Here is a 17,456-nt window from a genome sequence, read left to right as displayed (position 1 = left end):
AAGAACGGTCATGGGTACCCAGGTACAGGAATGTCACTTGGCCGTAAGAAAGAGGCTGTGCCACACGGAGGAGTCCAGGAGGAGCTGTGTGCACTGAAATAAACAAGCAGAGAGACACGGCAGCTGGGGGATCTCGGGTGCAATCTACGGAGACTGAAGGGTGGGCAGCAGGGGAGGCGTTGGCTGAAGGGGGAAAAGTTTCACTTGGCCAGGAGGAGTGAGCACTAGGAACCTATTGTGCAACACGGTGACTGTCCTTGAGAATAATACATCGCGTATTCGCAAATTATTAAGGAAACAGATGTTATATGTTCTGGCCAAAATGGGCGAGATACGAAGCGGTAGAAGTGTTAGGTATAGTAATTAGTTTAGCGGAGTCATTTCACCATATGTGCGTCTATCAGATCACCACATTGCGCATACGTATTACGGTTTTGTCAGGCAAGCCTTCATATAGCCCGGGAAGACCATTATCATACAAACGAACAAAACACCCAAACAATAGGTGCGTTGATCCTTAGAGTCCTTAAAGGGAGCCATAGGAAATGCCCCCCAGGAAGATCAAGATGTTCCCACACCCTGTGACAGGAGGAGAAGTGAGGTCTTCTGACTTTCATACCTATGTCCAGGATGTATGGCTGTCATCCTGTGTCGTTTCTAGAACAGGAACTGCCCTTCAGAGCACAGGAGGAGTTTAAATCTCCCCTTTGTAGGTAGACGCTCGCTCGTGTAGTGGTGGAAAGAAAACTGTGGGCTTTGCCTAAAAAGTAGTACAAATTATACAAGTCACCATGCAATTTTTTTTTTTTTAAAGATTTTATTTGAGAGAGAGAGAGTTACAGGCGGAGGGAGGGAGAGAGGTCTTCCATCTGCTGGTTCACTCCCCAAATGGCTACAAAGGCCAGAGCTGGGCCAAATTGAAGCCAGGAGCCTGGAGCTTCCTCTGGGTCTCCCATGCAGGTGCAGGTGCTCAAGCACTTGGGCCATCTTCCACTGCTTTTGTAGGCCATAGCAGGGAGCTGGATTGGAAGTGGTGCAGCCAGGACTCGGTGCTAATGGCCTGGGAAAGCGGCAGAGGATGGCCCAAGTGCTTGGGCCCCTGCACCCGTGTGGGAGACCTGGAAGAAGCTCCTGGCTCCTGGCTTCAGATTGGCCCAGCTCTGGTCATTGTGGCCATTTGGGGAGTGAACCAGCAGACGGAAAGCCCCCCTCCGCCACCTCTGCCTCTCTGTAACTCTGCCTTTCAAATAAATAAATAAATAAATAAAGCTTTATAAAAATAGTCTTCCATGTCAAACATGCCTTAATGAGGCTCATGGTCTGGACTTAGCTCCACTGTCGATTTGATTTGTGATTGGAGGATTACTTGTGTGCGACACCTGTAGTCCCCGACAAGCAGAAATGGAGCCGTGTTAGACTCCTGTTGACCCGGATCAGATGGGGATTTTTCACTGCGAATCACCCGCACGCCAGGGGGCGCACTCCAGTGGAACACACTGGGTTGTCACTGAGCTGTTGAGTGGCTGCCGCTTTAAGAGAGCACAACGTAGAGCCCTCCTGTGCCTCTGGAGTCACTGGAGGAATTCTGTTCCCAGAGTTTTTCTGCTCCAGCCTAGCGTCTTCCCAAGCAGAGAGAGATTCTCCAAAGGCAACTTAGGTTCACCCCGGGGGCAGCTTTGCAGTGGGAGTGCAGGTGCGGTGGCTCCCACCGCGTGGGCTCATGGAGGACGAGGCAGGGTTAAGGGCCAGACAAGGAGGATGATGGGGGTTTGAAACAATCGCCCTTGGCTGCAAGGGTGCACCGGCAGCTGCCGGACAACCTCGTGGCCAAAGCGTTTGCTGTGTACGTTGGGGCGGCCTCTGTGGAGGCTCTGGGAGAGACTTTGCAAGTGTCCTTGTGTTCGGGCACATGTGTGCGAGGTCCCTCCTCCATAACTGCTCCACTTTATTTATGTTTAAAGGTAGGCAGAGAGAGAGAGAGAGAGAGAGAGAGAGAGAGAGAGAGAGAGATGGAGAGAGATTAGTCTTCTACCTACTGATCACTCCCCAGATGAACACAAGAGCCAGGGCTGGGCCAGGCTGGAGCCAGGAGGTCTGGAGCTCCATCCAGGTCTCCCACGTGGGTGCAGGGGCCCAGTTCCTTGGGCCACCCTCCGCTGTCTTCCCAGGTGCGTTAGCAGGGAGCTGGATTGAGAGCTGAGCAGCTGGCACGTGAGCCGGTGCTCAGGTGTGACACGCTCGTGTTGTAGGCAGCAGCTTAACCCCCTGCCCTGGCCTCTGTTCCCTGTTTGTCCTCGCTAGGGCTCAGCACCAGTGCTTCCGACAGCTCTCATGCTGGCTTCGTGAGGAGGCTGACGGGGGACGGCCGGCCCCACAGGGTTCTCTCCTGGTACCTGGCGGAAGTCTTGGTGCTCTGCCTGGCTAACTGGGGACTTGCTGGGAATGGCCTGCGGCCTGGGACAGGCGGAGAGCAGGAGGAAGGAGGGAATCGGCTGGGGCCACCCCTCCTGTCCCCTGCCCCCCACCACAGGAGCACAGCCACTCCCTGGAGAGCCCTGGTGGAGGGAGACCTGGCAGGCAGCCCTCCATGCACGGCCATGGGTGTCAATGGCAGACGTGATTAGAGCGGAGGGGGGTGACCGGACCTACAAAGGAAGGGACATGGGCATTTTTCAGACCTCAGGAGAGCGGGGTGTGTCCAGGCCAGGACAGGGAGCCGTGTTGATGGTCACTGGCTCTGGAGACAGACGCTGGGGCCTGCTGTGCCATCTTCACATTGCAGCTGGCCCTGGACACCGTCAGTTGCACGGTGGGGAGGGCACAGCTGTGTGCCTGGGTGCAGCCGGTGCCTATGGATTGAGATTGATTCTCAGCACCACAGCACTGCTCACGAGACAGTGTGTGGTGTGTTAAACTGTGCTGCCACGAATGCCGGCCTCTGGGGCTGTTGCAACAATGACTTGAGCTAATGCTTTGCACCGTGAGTTCTGCACCAGTGGCAGTGGTGCCTGGGTTAGTGGGACTCTCTCTTCCTTATCTCTTCGAACTTAGCACTCACCGAGTGTTGACTGGATACCAAGGATTATCGACTTTCCTGATAGCTAATAGGGAATTGTGCTTCCGTTATGCCTGGAAGCCCTTGGATGATTTGTTGTGGGGCAACTTAATACTATGATTGGGCCAAATAGCAGCCCGAGGGCTATTGGAATCTGCCATTTTATTTGTAGAAGATGTGTCTTGGTGTCTTGATTGCCCTCATGTGATTTTGTCTCTTTTTCTTCCTCTGCAGAATCCAGTTATCAAAGTGAAATAAGGTAAGTTGGAAATTGCATTGGTTTTCTTAGCACGCAAAGCAAAGCAAGCAAACAATACACACACCGCCGTGGGATGTTAGGATTTATGTTACTCCGGGTTAAGTACTGAAAACAGAGCGCTCTGAATAGCACGGGCACCAAGCCTGACTGACAGGGCCGGCTCATTGCACGGTGAACCAGGTGGGTCTCTATTGCATCTCACCTGCTGGAGCTCACTACGGACAGCATTTGCAAGTCTTTCCACAAGAGGGCGCTGTGCACCGTGTCTGCGGTCCCACCTGCTAGGCACAGCCAGAGAGGCCGGCTGGCATTTCTGGGGCAATGGTGAATGAGGAGCCGCGCCCGCGCCTGCGGACAGACCAGGCAGTGTTTGGCGCTCGCTCAGCCACAGCGGCAGGGAAGCCCTCTCTGAGCAGTTCCTCTCATTCCCAGGCTGGCAACGGTGTCAAGGGTTTGCGATGATGTACAGTCGGCAGTGTGCGTGCAGGACTTACATGGTCATCAAGTGCAGGGAGTCGAGGGCTTCCAGAGGGCAGCGCTGTCCTGGTGGGGTGCCCAGCATTTTATTAGGTCTTGTAAACTCCTTAAGGCCTGGGGCTTTTAAACCCCTCCTGGCTGCAGCCCCTGCTGTGGTCACCATGCGACAGACCACCTGTCCTCGCTCTGTCCACCAGGGGCCACACTCTGCAGACAACTCCAGGAGCAGCCTGAAAACACAGCCCCCTGCGCCTGCGGCCGGGCTTAGGGCAAGGCCAGAGGAAGGGACGTGGGCCCAGACCCATGGGGGGGTGTTGTCTTGGTTCCTGTTGCCGTCGGCAACGTGGCCTGGTTCTCTGGTTCACCGTGGTGGACTGTGCCAGCATCTTGCGTTTCCGGTCTCTGGGTCAAAGCAACCCACAGGTCTTCTGGGTAACAGGTGGAGGATGACAGGGGAGTGGTGACCTCGGTCACAGGGTTCACGGTGATGATCGAATAGCCCGTCATCCCTGGGTATCCACGGGGGAGTGGGCCCAGGACCCCCATGGGTTCCAACAGCCAAGGATGCCAAAGTGGTATCTGTATAGAGCCCACCACCCCCAATGTGTGCTTCCAACCCTCTCTACGTCACTTGCAGCCACCTGCAGCACGCCTGCCATGCAAACAGCCGTTCTGCTGTATGGTTTAGGGGTAACGACAAGAAACAGGGTCTGTTCGTGCTCAGCACAGGTGCAGTTCTCTCCGGCAGTATCATTGAAGTGGTGCTGTGTGGCTGTTGGGTGCAGAGGGCTAAGTGTATACAATGGGAACCAGCTGTGAATATGGAGTACCGGCTGTGTTTACTGAGTGCTGAACATACGTGTGAGGCAAGTCCTGAGATTCGGAGAGGGTTTTGCCTTCCTCAATATCGACAACGATTGTATGAGGCTGTTCAGACGTTTGGAAGCTCAGGAAACTGACATGAGAAGTCAAGTACGGGACAGCCACATGGCTCTGGTGCCCACGGTTGGGGGCTGGGACTGTGACGGGGCAGTCTTGCTCAGGGCCCCACCCTGCTGTCTGTGCAGACTTTGTGCTTGGAGCAGACTGCCTGAGGCCTGGGGGTAGAGGGGGATGGCTCACTGGCTCACCTTGTCTACTTCCTCTTCCATTGTGTCCGTAGTGCTACCCTCAGCCCATCAAGGACTTTGTGTGCACACAGATAACACACATCCTTTTAGTTAGAAGATCCATGCATGGCTATGGAAGGAAAAAATTCAATGCAGAGACAAGAAATAGTATTTTTTTGATGTCAGAGTAGACAGTGAGAGAGAGAGAGAGACAAAGAGAAAGGTCTTCCTTTTGCTGTTGGTTCAACCTCCAATGGCCGCTGAGGCTGGCGCGCTGTGGCTGGCGCACCATGCTGATCCGAAGCCAGGAGCCAGGTGCTTCTCCTGGTCTCCCATGGGGTGCAGGGCCCAAGGACTTGGGCCATCCTCCACTGCACTCCCGGGCCACAGCAGAGAGCTGGCCTGGAAGAGGGGCAACCGGGACAGAATCCGGCGCCCAAACCGGGACTAGAACCTGGGGTGCTGGCGCCGCAGGAGGATTAGCCTGTTGAGCCCCGGCGCCGGCCAAGAAATATTATTAAAATCATCACAAAACTATTCTCAAAAACTCATTATTGCCATCCAAATGAGTATGCATTTACATGCGTACGGGTTTCCAAACAGACACACAGAAACACACACACGTATGTTGTACCCGTGAACATGACGTCAGGGCTTGCTCTTCTCACTTGGCACCCTTCTGGAACCATTTCTGTTAGACATTGGCCCGTCACGGTTTTGCTTTGCTTCTTTGCTGACGTTTTTAGTGGAAATGCCAGTGCAGAAACGTGCCCAAATCTTGGGTGTGTGGTAGATTGGTGTACACAGGGTGGTGACCGCCACCCTGTGGCGCTGGGACACTCTGAGCTCCTGGGAAGCTCCGCTGGGCCCCCTGATGAGTCGCTGCTGGCCTCCCTCCCGGCAGGAGGCATCCCCGTGACACCGTCCCCCTGCGCCCGGAGATCAGGTTCGCTTGCTGGAACTGCGGTCCGGGCCAGGTGCACACACACACCCACTGGCGCCTGCCTCCTCGGGCTCCCCGCGGTGCGACCCGCCGTGCTGTGGGGTGCCCCTGAGGTGGCGTCATGGCAGCGTTGCATTCTGAGCACGGCGCCATTTTTCTTGCTGCTGCTCTAAGTGGGGGTGGGGATAGTTTTCAGATGGCGGCCATGATGGACACGACGGCTGAGTGCGTTCACTTTTGCACATTTTGCTTCCTGTTCTGTGCTCTGTCCGGTCCGTGTCAGGTAGCGACTGTGTGCAGTCGGCTCCGGACAAGGCTGCCTCAGTTTCCCGAGGTGTACCGGTGTCCCTTCCACCAGCGTTCCCACAACTCTAACAGGTGACAGGCAAGTCCACGGCACGGACGGCCACTGCTGCTTCTGTGAGACCCTGATGCTGGGCACTTTTGCTCTTTTTTTTTTTTTGACAGGCAGAGTGGACAGTGAGAGAGAGAGACAGAGAGAAAGGTCTTCCTTTTTGCCGTTGGTTCACCCTCCAATGGCCGCTGCGGCCAGCTCGTTGCGCTGATCCGAAGCCAGGAGCCAGGTGCTTCTCCTGGTCTCCGATGCGGGTACAGGGCCCAAGGACCTGGGCCATCCTCCACTGCCTTCCCGGGCCACAGCAGAGAGCTGGCCTGGAAGAGGGGCAACCGGGACAGAATCCGGTGCCCCAACTGGCACTAGAACCCGGTGTGCCGGCGCCGCAAGGCGGAGGATTAGCCTGTTGAGCCAGGGCGCCGGCCCGGGACTTTTGCTCTTATAATCATCTTGTGAGTGGACTTTGTTTCAACCCCGTCTTGGCACAGATCCTTCATTGTGTCCCGAGAAGCAATTCTTAGAGGTCGAGTTTAAATCCTCGGCTATCCATCGCCAGACTTCCTCTCCCTAGAAAGCTGCACCAGGTTTCGCTTTATTGCAGGGCTTGCCCCACTTTTTCTGTGGAGGGCCCACCAAGTACATACTCCCATTTTTGCCAGCCAGAGGGAACTGTCACCACGTCCCAACTCTGCCATTATAACATGGAAGCATTCATAGAGACTATGGAAGGCAACAGGTGTGGCTGTGTGCCAATAAAACTTTATTTATAAAAACAGGTGGTGGGCAGGATTTGGCCTGGGGGTCGTAGTTGCTAAGTTTTTTTTTTTTTTTTTTTAATGGTTGCTAAATCTGATTGATTTAGGTGACGGTTTCTGAGAGTGGAGCACCAGCTGGGGGTGGTGGCCACGTCCTGTGGTGACGGAGTTTCCTCTCTCCCCATAGTGGGAACATGTGAGCACGCAGTCCGTTGCACCTGCTCCTCCGAGGCCCGTGACTGAGCTGTGGACTTCCTGCAGGACGCTCAGGGCGTCAGAGCGCTCAGAGGGCGACCGTGCGGACGAGGTCCCCGCTGCCGACTCACACTCAGCTTTTCTGAACTGCTCTCCTTCTAGGAAATCCGCACAGGCCAAGACAAACAAAGGAACTTCTGAGCCGAACTTAAAGAGTGGCAATGAAAACCCTGGATACAGTTCAGATGAACCCAGGACTGCAGGTGGGGCGATGGAGATGCCCGGAGGGGAGGGTGGGGTTGGGAGAAGGGCTGGCTGACGGGTCCCCTGCTGGGAGGGGTCATTACCCCCTGGATGACTTTGTAGAAGGAGAAGTTTGAGAATGAGAATATTTTGATTAGCTTAATAGTAAAAAAAAAAAAAAGAAGCTACTTATTTGTCTAAAGCTTAAAGTAAAACAAAGTGGACACAATAGTTTTGCAAAATACTTTCTGTGTTTCTGGCCTCCGTGCTTTTTTCTTTCTTTCAAGACTTTCCATTGTGTGGGAGGCTTTTTAGCAGACAACTCCCAGCTCCCACATGTTGCCTGCAGGAAACCTGTGCCCATTCCACTGACCAGGGAGCTGGCGTCGGCTGCAGCACTAAGGCCCCTTTGAAAGTCTCTGTCTCTGTAGGCTCTCGTGTTCCTCTGGAGTGGTGGTGGGTGGGGATCTCTGAAGGCAGCATCCCAGCTGTCGGACTTGTAGGTGGGTGTGGGGTGGGGCTGAGTCGGTTACCCTTGGAGCAGGGTGAATGGAGCACTTGGTCCGCACAGGGTACCTGGCACAAAGGTTCCCTGGAAGGGTCTGTAGCCAGTCCCTGGGGAGCCTGCTGGGGACTCTGCCCCCAACGGTCCCACTCTTCTGATCCTATCACGCCACATGCGTTCTACATTGTGGGCTTTCACACTCCCACGAAGCATGGCTGCTTTCCACTGACAAGACGACTTCAGATTCCCACGAGTGAATATTTATTCGTTTGTATCTTGACCAAAAGGATGGCCCAGAGCGAACCCCTACACCTCTTTCCCTATGTTTCCTGTGTTGATTTTCCTGGGTTAGCTAAGGATTCTTTTGTCTCTGGAAGACGCTCGTGTGTCAAGAGAGGAACTGACATTGAGTCAGTCTTCTGAAAATTTTCCAGATTATATGATCTCAAGGGAATTAAAAAAAATCCTTCTATGCTTAAGGCTCCCTTTCCACCAGGAGTGGTACCCAGAGACCAGCGCGTGTCTCAGTGAGCAGCAGCTGTTTCTGGCACCGCTCACTCTGGCATTCTCCTCCGTTGCAGGGGCTGCCTCGCGCCCTCCCAGGTCCGGGGAACTCCGGGTGCCCGAGCCGCAGAGCAGCAGTCACCATCATCAGGTGATGTACCACCACCACTTTCCCCACCCTTTAAGCAGTGTGTGTGCGGTGCTCGCGTGATGGTGCGTGTTGTGATGCGCGGTGGAACGGAGCCGCCGCTCTTGTCCGCGTGGAGAGGCGGGGCCGAGACCTGGTCTGTGGCCCTCTGCGAGAGGCGTGGACCCAGGAGGAGGCTGTGGAACCACTCACGCGCTGTTGGGTGGGGCCCGCTTGGGGCCAAGTTTCTGTCTGCAGTCTGAGCTGGCGCGATAATGAGCAATGTGGAGATAATTCACCTTGGGTGCTCTGGGAGCCAGGCTCTCCCAGGACATGAGCCTGCTCTGTTCTCCTGGGACACCTGTCTACCCTAGGGGTACACCCATGGGGGACGCTGGCTCACAGCAGGGTGCTGGGTGCTGGGTGCTGGGTTTGAGGAGCAGGGGTCTTTGTGGGGAGCTGGAAAATTCTGTCAGGAGTAGAAATGGAGGGTGAGGAGGACTTCTGGGTGGTTCAGGAAGCCCCGGCAGGCTGGAGGTGCCACCCACCACGGCGGGGAGGCAGTGGGGGTGGGGGATCAGACGCTGAACTTGGAGCCTGCCGACCTTAGGGGTGTGGTAGACACCCGCAGGGGGATGTGGGACGGGCACCTAGAGGCGCAGGGAGAGGCAGGGGCTGCAGCCGTGCTGAGCCGCCGTGCAGCGCTGGGTGGCTGGGGTGGGGGTGCTGTCCCCTCGCAGAGTGTGTGAGCGCCCCGCACAGTCAGCCTTGCCTGCCATCTGGGAGTGAACTTCCCATGTGCCCCAGACTGTATGAGGTGAGACCTACACGACCAGCTCCCTTCTGCGACCTGTGCAAACCCAGTGTTGACTGAGAGGCGTCGTCTGTGACTCTGCGGTGGAGTCCTGGCTAAGCACGGGAGCTCTCCCCGGGCGGCTTTCCGAGAAGCCCGCCTCCCAGACCGGCTCCCTGGCAGCACTGGGTCGGAGGCCGTGTGCAGGAGCTGTTGTCCCTCAGAGGCCTCAGAGCCCACAGCTGCCTTTGCAACCCTGCATCTTTCGCCCTTGGTCTGGGGGATTGCTGGAGTGTTTGGGTCGCCCCGGGCCGTCCTGTGCCTCCCGTGGCCGTGGTTGGAGTCTGCAGAACACATCCATCTTGGTGGTGATGCAAACCTTTTGGGCGTTTAGGGAGGACGCGAGCCCTGACTGATGCTCAGCTGTGCACTGGGAAAACCTCCAGGATGTTATCAGCGGCAGCGCAGTTCGCCAGGCGGGAAGACACATGCAAGTCTGTGGCACAACTGGCCTGAGTTCTAGCTCCGTGCTCGGGCTGGGTGGCGGGGAAACGGAGAGGAGGACTTCCTCCCGTTAAGGCTGCTCTCTGAGGCCCCTGGATCTTCCGGCGCATTTCGTTTGGAGCCAGAGGGATTGACTTTAAAAACTGGACATGAAGCATCCATGACTCCTGTGGAGACGAGCCCCGGTGCGCGGCTGGGGCGGTGGGGAGGAGACTCAGCCGATTCTTGCCGGAGAATTCCCTTTGAAACGCCCTCAGCACAGACGAGGGCCCAGGGGCACACTGGGTGCCTCTGGAGACAGGAATGAGAATGACACCTCGAGGGGCCCTGAGCGATGCTTCGTGAAGCTCCAAGTGCATGTTTGGAAATCCACAGGGAGGGAAATTTAAGAGATTTCTGCTGCTGAAACACGTAGCGAGCGGAACAGTCTACTGGTGGAGAGAGTGACCACGGAGGCACACTGGTGTGTGTCAAAGGCTTGCGAGGCTTCTAGGTGGAGCCACGCATTTCAGCAGAGAGCAGGAAGCTCCTTGATAAACCAGCCAGGCATCCAGGAGGGTGGAGGGTCTTTGCCCGGGCTGGGAACCAACCAGCAGTCAGCAACTTGCCGGATGTTTCTACATGCACTTCTGAAGAGGCCAGTCTTTGATGGTGAGCAAAGGGTGACTTTGCAGGCCTGGGCCCAGGCACCAGCTCCACCTGGGTCGACCAGTTGCAAAACCTGGATGCAAGGTGCACCATGGGCTGTGTTCCCAGGAAGCACCAAGAGTAGGGAGTGAGCAGGATGGAACAGGACCATTCCCTTCTGTGTTCCGTGCTCCAAAGTGGACAGAACCCTGTATGCAGTCAGCTGGCCATTTGAGAGCTGCTGCTTTGGCCAAGCTGCAACTTGCCGAAGGTCAAGCTGACCCACAGCACACCGGTTCCTTCTAAGAACTTCCTGGAGACTGGGCTCTGCAACCCAGCCTGGTGCGTGGTGCGAGTTCTTGCTGTGTGGGCCAGTGAGAGCCATCCGCAGGGCTCCCCCGTCTGGTCATCAGGACCCTGTGTCCCTCCGCTCAGCCCTAAACCTGCTCGCTGACAGCCCTGGAGAAGCAGCTCAGTCCTTTGTCCTCTCTCTGCCTGCCTCAGCGTGGCTCCAATTTGTCACAGGGCCCCAGGCTGCTGCGGGCAGTTTCTGTGCGTGCAAGCCTCCCAGGCCCAGAGCTGGTGGCTCCAGGGGCTCCTGCCTCGCTGGCCAGCTTGTTGCGGTTCAGGGCTGCTGACCACAGAGTGCACCGTTCCGTAGAAACGCTCGCTGTGCTCAGACTCTGAGGCCTGCTGATTAAACCGAGCGGTCCCCAGTGGCAAGGCAGCCCGCTGCAAATGCCCTTCCCGATTTTGGCCGCTGTGGGGCTAGTTGAGTTCAATAGATGGCCTCCCCGTGGGGACACAGCGGGTACTACAGCAATTAACACCCGGGCTGTGTGCTAATGGGTCTTGGGTGATCCTGGTCGGGCAGGCTGCTTGCTCGGCACCCCTGTTAGCGGTCTGCTCATCTTTGGTGTTTCTGAAGGTCATGTTTACCGGCTGGCTGTTGACCGTGCACTGTGTAGCCCAGGGTTCCCTGGGGCTCAGGGAACAGCGATTTGTTAAGGTGGGGGATGTGGGCAATGCCCGGCGTTGTCACTGTACAGCAAGGTGTGGCGATGAGTGTGCTCTCTCACCCAGCCACACGCCTTTGCTGTGAGTGGCAGTCCAGCTCAGGCGAGAGGTATTGTTAGACAGGCCTAGGACCTAAGAATAACCTTGCTCTCCCAGTCACTGCCAACAGTGGGACAACCCCACGCCCAGTTTCCACCTCCCTCCTCTGTGGCCTGGGGCCTTTGGTTTTCTCCACGGTCCCCTGTCTGATTGTAGCCCAGGTGTGTGGGCATCACCCATGAGGCCATTGGGAGGCTCCCATTCTTGGTCCCCATCTCTCGGCCCCCTGGGTCGGAAGGGGTGGGGGCGCGTCTGAGCATTTCTGCACTTGGGAATGACCAGGTGTAGGTCTAGCGCGTGTTTTGGCGTAAGGATCGCAAGGTGCCTTGCAGCATGATGGCGATGGGTGTCGCGGACGGTACAGCGGACCTCCAAATGCATCAGGCATCGTGGACGGTACAGCGGGCCTCCAAACGCCACGTCGCCTCCTTCCTCATTTTGTTCTGCCCTGTGGACGCACAGCAATTAAGATTTGCTCCACATCCCAAGGCGTTCTTGGTGACCGGCCCTTTGCTGTGGACCCCTCTTGGGGTTGCTGGTGCCTGCTCTCCGGCCACATCTGCCCAGAACCCCGGGGACTCCCCTGTGAATAAAGGAGGTGCAGCCCTGGAGCACCCGAGGCTGTGTGCACCCCAGCTCAGGGCTGCGGACAGCGTGGGGAGCAGGAGTGTTTGTGGATTGCTCCCCGGGTTCCAGGAGCCGGCTGTGAGTCTCTGCACACATGCCTTCATCCTGACCCCACGCCCAGCTGTGATGGCAGCCCACACCTACCAGGCACTGAAACGCAGCCTAGAGTTCTAATTTTCGGGAGGGGCAGAAACTCCTCATTTGCTGCTGCACCTGCCTCCCCCCCTCACACACACACTTTTAAGATTTATTTATTTATTTGAAAGTCAGAGTTACACAGAGAGAGAAGGAGAGGGAGAGGGAGAGAGGGAGGGAGGGAGAGAGAGAGGTCTTCCATCCTTTTGTTCACTCTCCAGTTGGCTGCAATGGCCAGAGCTGGGTGGATCCGAAGTCAGGAGCCAGGAGTTTCTTCCGGGTCTCTAACGTGGGTGCAGGGGCCCGAGGACTTGGGCCATTTTCTACTGCTTTACCAGGCCACAGCAGAGAGCTGGATTGGAAGTGGAGCAACTGGGACTCAAACCAGTGCCCATATGGGATGCCAGTACTGCAGGCGGTGGCTTTACCTGCTATGCCACAGTGCCGGCTCCATCCTCCCATCCCTTTGTCCCTGGATGGTGGCCTGAGGCCCACGCTGGCCTGGAGGTGGGACAAGGCAGGGAAACTCATTTCTCCACCCTTTCTGCCTCCTGTGGTTGGATGCTGGAAGCCACCAGGAGGGTGAGGGCTGGTGTCAGGGACAGTGTCGGAGGGCACAGCCGGGGGTGGAGGGCTGTGCCACAGGATGGTGGCTGCTGTGGTCTGAAGCCATGGTTGATAGTGGCTGCCAGGGGTCACATCTGTCGATGGTGCTGGGTTGATGCAGTGGGGAGTCGTCACAGGTCTCAGAGCGCCTGGTCCCCAGGTTGCCTGCAGCCCTGGCCCTTGCTCACTGCTGCCTGAACGCCCCTCCCTTGGCACGGTCTTTCCTGAACACTCACTCCTGCCACCACCTGGCAGCGATGGGGAGATGTGAACCCCGGGTCCCTGTTTCCCCAGAGAATGCATTCTGAACGTGGGCCTGCACCCAGCGCCCATGAACACCTGTGTCTGGGACCCTCAGCAGGCTACCCACAGTGCTTTGGGTGCTTGTAAAATGCAAACTTCTCAGCTGCTTCCAGACTTTCTGAATGAGAGTCTTTGGGACCAAAGAACTGATCACCCGTTCCCCCGGTGATCGTTTTGAGGCAAGTGTTTGTATGCCCCGGCGTGAAAGTGCGACAGACGTGGCCAGCGTTGTTTCCAAGGGACAGTGCTGAGTTCCCAGGGCTGCCTCACTGCTGCACCTCATGGCCCCGCAGCACCTAGCTCGCTGCCAGGCAGGCCTGGGTGCTGACTCGATGCCGAATGCCAGGTCTTGGCACCCACAGACTCCCCGGTCCGTGGGTCACCACAGTGCCGCTGCAGCCCTAAGCCACGCTGCCATTGGGAGCAGGGAGAGCAATGAGATGTCGAGGGGCAGAGACACGCGATCAGGCGCTGAGTCATAGGGAGGGCCAGAAGGAGGAAGGAGATTGATTTTTCAAAGCTGATGCATGAGGGTACTTCAAAATGTTTGTGCAGAAAGTAAATTTAAAATATTGTTTTTTTGTGCAAAATTTCTTTGAATATCATGCAGCATTGTTTTGTAATATGCATTTTTGTGAATTTTTGAAGAATCCCTGTAGGCACACATTTCAAAATGTTTGTAGCCAAGTTTTTTTAAATTTATTTGAGAGACAGAGAGACACAGAGACAGAGGCAGACCGGGATCGCCTTTCTGCTGATTCGTACCAAGTGCCCTCAGCTGCCATGGCTGGACCAGGTTGCAGCTGGGAGCCAAGAACTCAGTCCAAGTCTCCTGTGTGGGTGGCAGGGACTGGAGGTCAAGATTCTTCCCAGCATCTGCATCGACAGGAAGCTGGAGCTGGGAGCCAGAGCCAGAGCCAGTGGGGGGACTCAGGCGCTCCAATGTGGGATGCTGGTGTCTAAATCCCTGGGTTAAAACCCCACTCCATAGACTCAGCATCAATTCCATTTTCCATGAACCCTACAGATCCCCAGGTATAAAGCCAGAGCAGTTTTAAAAAAATCAATTACATGTATTATTGCTAAATTTACAGATATGGTACCCTAACACTAACCTTAAACCCTAAACCGTACGCTAAACCCTAACCCCAATCCTAACCCTAACAATTACCCTAAACCCTAATGCTAAACTCTAACCCTAACCCTAACCCTAACCCTAACCCCAACCCCAACCCTAACCATAAATGTAACCCCTAACCCTAACCCTAACCCCCATCCTAACACTAACTCTAACCCTAACCTAACCCTAACCCTAACCCAAGCCTAACCCTAACCCTAATCCTAATCTTAACCCCTAAACCTAACCCTAAACCTTAACCCAATCCTAACTCTAACTTTAACCCTAAATCCTACACCCTAACCATAACCCTAACCCTAAACCCTAACTCCAATCCTGACACTAACCCTAAACCTTAATGCTAAATACTACCAACACTAATCCTAACCTTAACCCCTAACCTCTAACCCTAACTGTAACCCTAACCTTAACCCTAACTCTAACCTTAACACCTAAACCCTAATCCTAACCCTAAATCTAACTCCTAACTCTAACCCTGTCCTTGACCATAACCCTAAACCCTAACCCCAACCTCTACCCTAACCATAAACCCTAACCCTAAACCCTAACTCCAATCCTGACCCTAATCCTAAACCCTAATGCTAAATACTACCAACACTAACCCTAACCCTAACCCTAATCCTAACCCCTAACCCTAACCCTAACTCTAACCCTAACCCCAATCCTAACCCTAACCCTAACTCCTAACCCTAACCCTAACCACAATCCTAACCCTAACCCTAACCCTAACCCTAACCCTAACACTGGCATTGTTTTCTGGATAAGAAGAGTTAACTCAAGTGTAACCAACTGCAATTGAAACATGTTGGGACACAACCACTAAATACAATTGAAAACTTTTATTAAAAAGTTACAGTCCATGGGAAAGGCCAGTTCCTTTATTTTCTGTGAAGCCATGGACTTTGCAAGCATTTTGCATCTGGAATATTTAAAATAAGTGGTCCTCCTTTCCCCCTCTCTTGCTATGTCTGAACTCGCTGTCCGTCATTTATTCTGGCGGTTTTAGGAATTTTGCCCTTTTTCTGTTTTGCCCTTTTTTCTGTTTTCAAATTTTGAAAAATTTGAAAGCTGGGTGGAGGCTTCATCAGCCATCACTCCCTCTCTGGAGAGAAACAGAATTAAACTCTTGATAAGTTCAGAACACAGCAACCCATTTGTGAGCTGCAAGGCGTGTGTGCAATCCAGCAGTGCAAACAAAAGAAAGCAGTGGCCCCAATGTCAAGCCTGCGCACAGCAGCAGGTCCACACTTCTGCAGCATTCGCTGAACCGGGCCATCAGCCCCCTGGGCTCCCTCGTGTTACTGGGAGTCAGTAAATTAAAACCACAGCAAGAATGATTCTACCCGCAAGACGCACTAACATGTCACAGCAATGTAAATAATTGATTGTGCCCAGCGACATTACTTAAGATGTTAAGTGCAGGTACCGTGCCCGGACATCTGAGCTGGCATCCTCAGGGCTGGCACAAAGAGCTGAGGACAAGGGAAACAGGGGCCTTGGCTCTGCCTGCAGTCTCAGGGGTTGGTCTGGCATCATATTTCTGAATGGTCATGGCAACACCACGCTCCCTCCCGCGGGGAGCCAGCTCCCGTATGCCAAAGCAGCCAGATGGGTGATCTATTTCAAGTCAGTTCTTTGATGCTATCCTTTCCCTTGAATAGAAATGTGTGTTATTTAAAGAAGTTTAGTAATTCTTTATATGTTCATAGCGAAGCTAGAACTTCCGTAAGAAAAATGAGAGAGGAAATAAAACAGTGCCTCTTTGTAGACATTTTGCATTCGTAAACACAACGGTTGGGTTCTTTGAATGGGATTACTTGTTGGAGCCTGACTTGGCAAACATTTGGAGTGTGTGTGACTGCGAACAATGAAAGGAAGGAGAGGCATGGTTTAACGCGTCCGCTCCTCTGTCGTAGCCGATGGGTGCAGTTCCCTTCTCCAGGGCGCATTGGCTGTTATGGCCTCTGATGCATCCGTGTTTTCCCTTTGGTTGCCAGGATCCGGATCCGCACTGGCCCCGCTCCGAGGGTCGGCCGCAGCTTTCCGTTCACGCGGCCGGTCCCTGGAAGGTCAGGAACGTGACGTTGGTATAGGAGAAGCTTCCTCAGGCCTCCACCCTGCACTTGGCTGACGCCCGTCTTCAGCTTTGCCAGCATCGCCCCTCAAACAGGTGACACAGGAGTCGCGGGGCCCGCTACTGTATCGCGAGAGGAGGAATCGAGATTCCCAGGTCCCAAAGTCGAATTTGACTTTTGAATGTTTCAAGTTTAAGTGAATTCCGTGAAGTTGCTAAGGAAAAGCTGCATCACGTGTTTTTCTCAACACTCCGGACTGCTAATCCGATGAACAGAAAGTCTCCATTCTCCCGGGGCGTTTAGAAGGATTTTATCATCTTAAACCGTACTCAGATTTTATTTATGTGTGCTTAATATGGAGGGACATATTGCATATCATCCGTGAGATAAGAGCATAAAAATTGGGTCAATCAGAAATCAATAGATTAAACATGAGAATAAATTCCAGTGCTGATATCCGGGCTCCTAATAGCCTGCGATTGGATGTTTCTGTCTACTCCTTTGTCTGGCTTGGTCTCGTCCTCACGCGAATCAGACGTAGGCGATGCCTTTAGACGATGGACCTCAGGTTCCACAAACGCCCGGGAAGAGCTGCAGATGAGCCCTGTGGTGTCTAATAAGAGCAAACCCTCCGGCTGCTGTCTTGGCTTTCTCCACGCAGGTGGCAGTGTAGGAATCCTGTGCTTTGGAGTCCTGCCTTTCCCAGGGAGGGGACCAGGAGGCCCTGTGACACGCGATCCCATCTTCCGCCCTGTTTGTCTGAGACTCCTGTCCGCCTGCCCCATCCAAAGCCAGCAGGGAGTTGGTATTAGGAACGCAATGGCCACCTCCTCCCTTTCCACCAAGGGGCTCTCGGTGACCTTCCCCGCCCACCCCACCTCTTCACACGCAACTTAGCCAGCCTGCGAGGTTGGCCGACTCTGAGCTGGTCCGCGTAGGTTTCTCACTGGTTAATATGTAGTGACCGCTCTGATCACCCCATGCCAAATCATGCCATTGCCAAAG

General features: G+C 54.7%; 1 protein-coding gene across 4 annotated transcripts in view; it reads left to right on the top strand.

The window, feature by feature from the left end:
- The window catches only part of IGSF5 (immunoglobulin superfamily member 5), a 42,120-nt gene extending 25,185 nt beyond the window's left edge, over nucleotides 1–16,935 (top strand). For 3 of the 4 annotated variants that reach the window (XM_062204889.1, XM_062204878.1, XM_062204869.1), the window contains 4 exons: nucleotides 3,290–3,314; nucleotides 7,311–7,411; nucleotides 8,478–8,551; nucleotides 16,374–16,935. In XM_062204889.1, the coding sequence (XP_062060873.1) occupies nucleotides 3,290–3,314; nucleotides 7,311–7,411; nucleotides 8,478–8,551; nucleotides 16,374–16,469 (296 nt within the window). In that variant the 3' untranslated portion in view covers nucleotides 16,470–16,935. Of the gene's footprint in view, nucleotides 1–3,287; nucleotides 3,315–7,310; nucleotides 7,412–8,477; nucleotides 8,552–16,373 lie in introns of those variants that run through there. The other variant, XM_062204885.1, reaches the window with a different exon arrangement.
- The last annotated feature ends 521 nt before the right edge of the window (nucleotides 16,936–17,456 follow it).

This window comes from Lepus europaeus, chromosome 2 (genome assembly GCF_033115175.1).
Source record: "Lepus europaeus isolate LE1 chromosome 2, mLepTim1.pri, whole genome shotgun sequence".
NCBI classification, from domain to species: Eukaryota; Metazoa; Chordata; class Mammalia; order Lagomorpha; family Leporidae; genus Lepus; species Lepus europaeus.
Note: the sequence above shows the minus strand (reverse complement) of the source record. Positions and strands in the feature narration are given on the sequence as shown.